Here is a 1,691-nt window from a genome sequence, read left to right as displayed (position 1 = left end):
TTCCCCTCTGTGTTCCCCAGGTACATGTGTGTAATCTGTGTGTTCCCCTCTGTGTTCCCCAGGTACATGTGTGTAATCTGTGTGTTCCCCTCTGTGTTCCCCAGGTACATGTGTGTAATCTGTGTGTTCCCAGGTACATGTTTGTAATCTGTGTGTTCCCAGGTACATGTGTGTAATCTGTGTGTTCCCAGGTACATGTGTGTAAACTGTGTATTCCCCAGGTACATGTGTGTAATCTATGTGTTCCCAGGTACATGTGTGTAATCTGTGTATTCCCCAGGTACATGTGTGTAATCTGTGTGTTCCCAGGTACATGTGTGTAATCTGTGTGTTCCCCAGGTACATGTGTGTAATCTGTGTGTTTCCCTCTGTGTGTTCCCCAGGTACATGTGTGTAATCTGTGTGTTTCCCTCTGTGTGTTCCCCAGGTGGTGTTCTTCATGTACCTGTGGAGCATCGAGATGGACGCCGTGCTCACCTCCATGTCGTGTTTCCGCCTGCTGTGCGAGGAGGCCGACATCCGCTGCGGGGCCGACGAGATGGCCGTCACGCAGCTCCTGCCCAACTACCCCGTGTACGCGGAACTGGCCGCGGCTAGCACCGTGCTCACCACAGGTAGGTCATGACGCGTGTGTTGTGACCTCAGTGCTTTCTTTGGGGCTCTCGTGGCATAGTTCTTAACAAAGAGTGAGCTAAAGAAATAGTCACATTTTCAATGCTAAAAAAAATATGGAGATAGGACAAGAAAACACTGAGGTCGTGATGTGTTGTGACAGTGACTAGGTGTGTTGTGGTGTGAGTGAAGACTTGGTGAGTGGGTGGTTGGCGGGTGCTCTGGTGTGGTTTGCTTCTTCTTTCCTGTCAAACATCTTTTGTCCTTATCTTCCCTTCTTCTTTTTTATGTATGTTACTCTCTTGTAACACCTCTAATCTTATGGCGCTCATATGACCTTATGCAGTTGCGAACGCCATAAAACCTTTACTAAAACTAAAACAAAATTTTTTTTTTCTCCTCTCAGGTCGTGCTGCTCTACAGAAAAGAATCATGGCCCTGTTGAGGAAAATTGACCAGTCCACTCAGGGAAACTCACAGGTCAGTCGTGTGTGTGCTAGCAATGGACGGACACTTCAATGTGGGTGGTTGGCAAGTGCTCTGGTGTGGTTTGCTCCTTTCCTATCAAACGCCTATCGTCCTGATCTCACCTTCTTTTTTTATATTTGTTAGTCTCTTTTAAAACATTTAATCTTCGGTACTTATATGACCTTATAGTTTTGCAAGTGTCGTCAGCTTAACTCTCACAGTACCGAAGGCTCATTTAGTGAAAAACCCTCAAGTACCGCACCAGTCTAAAATCTGGAAAATTTCCTTGTGATCTCTGATAATCTTATTGTGCTGCAAGTGCTGAAAAACTCTTATTACTATCAAAAGTTTTAGCTGCCTATATATTCGTATATAATACTATGTGCATAGACAAAAAAGAGTTCGTGGGTGGTTGGCGGGTGCTCTAGTGTGGTTTGCAAGTGCCGTAAAACTCATACTAAATAAGAAAAACTAGAAACAGCACTTGAATGGCGTTTTGCTTCTTTTCTTTGTATGTCACAATCTCGCAACACCTCTAATCTTCTACAAAGTATATGGCCTAATTGTGTTTTAAAACTTTAAATGAAACTAAGACTGACCACTTAAACCGA

At 44.4% G+C, this 1,691-nt stretch overlaps 2 protein-coding genes across 2 annotated transcripts in view; both read left to right on the top strand.

Moving 5' to 3' along the window:
• Positions 1-294, top strand: part of LOC118478777 (neurofibromin-like) — a gene marked incomplete in the record, with an annotated part of 28,884 nt that extends 28,590 nt beyond the window's left edge. Inside the window, 1 exon segment of the mRNA XM_035972975.1 lies at positions 281-294. Coding sequence (XP_035828868.1) covers positions 281-294 — 14 coding nt within the window.
• A 133-nt stretch (positions 295-427) lies between these two features.
• Positions 428-1,092, top strand: LOC118478776 (neurofibromin-like; the record flags this gene model as incomplete). The annotated part of the gene is given in 2 exon segments (XM_035972974.1): positions 428-614; positions 1,019-1,092. Coding segments are annotated over 2 exon segments (261 nt in total), but the record flags the coding sequence as incomplete, so codon positions are not given.
• Between the last annotated feature and the right edge of the window lie 599 nt (positions 1,093-1,691).

This window comes from Aplysia californica, unplaced genomic scaffold (assembly GCF_000002075.1).
Source record: "Aplysia californica isolate F4 #8 unplaced genomic scaffold, AplCal3.0 scaffold00936, whole genome shotgun sequence".
NCBI classification, from domain to species: Eukaryota; Metazoa; Mollusca; class Gastropoda; order Aplysiida; family Aplysiidae; genus Aplysia; species Aplysia californica.
The sequence above is the reverse complement of the archived record's forward strand: the minus strand, read 5'-3'. Positions and strand labels throughout refer to the sequence as shown.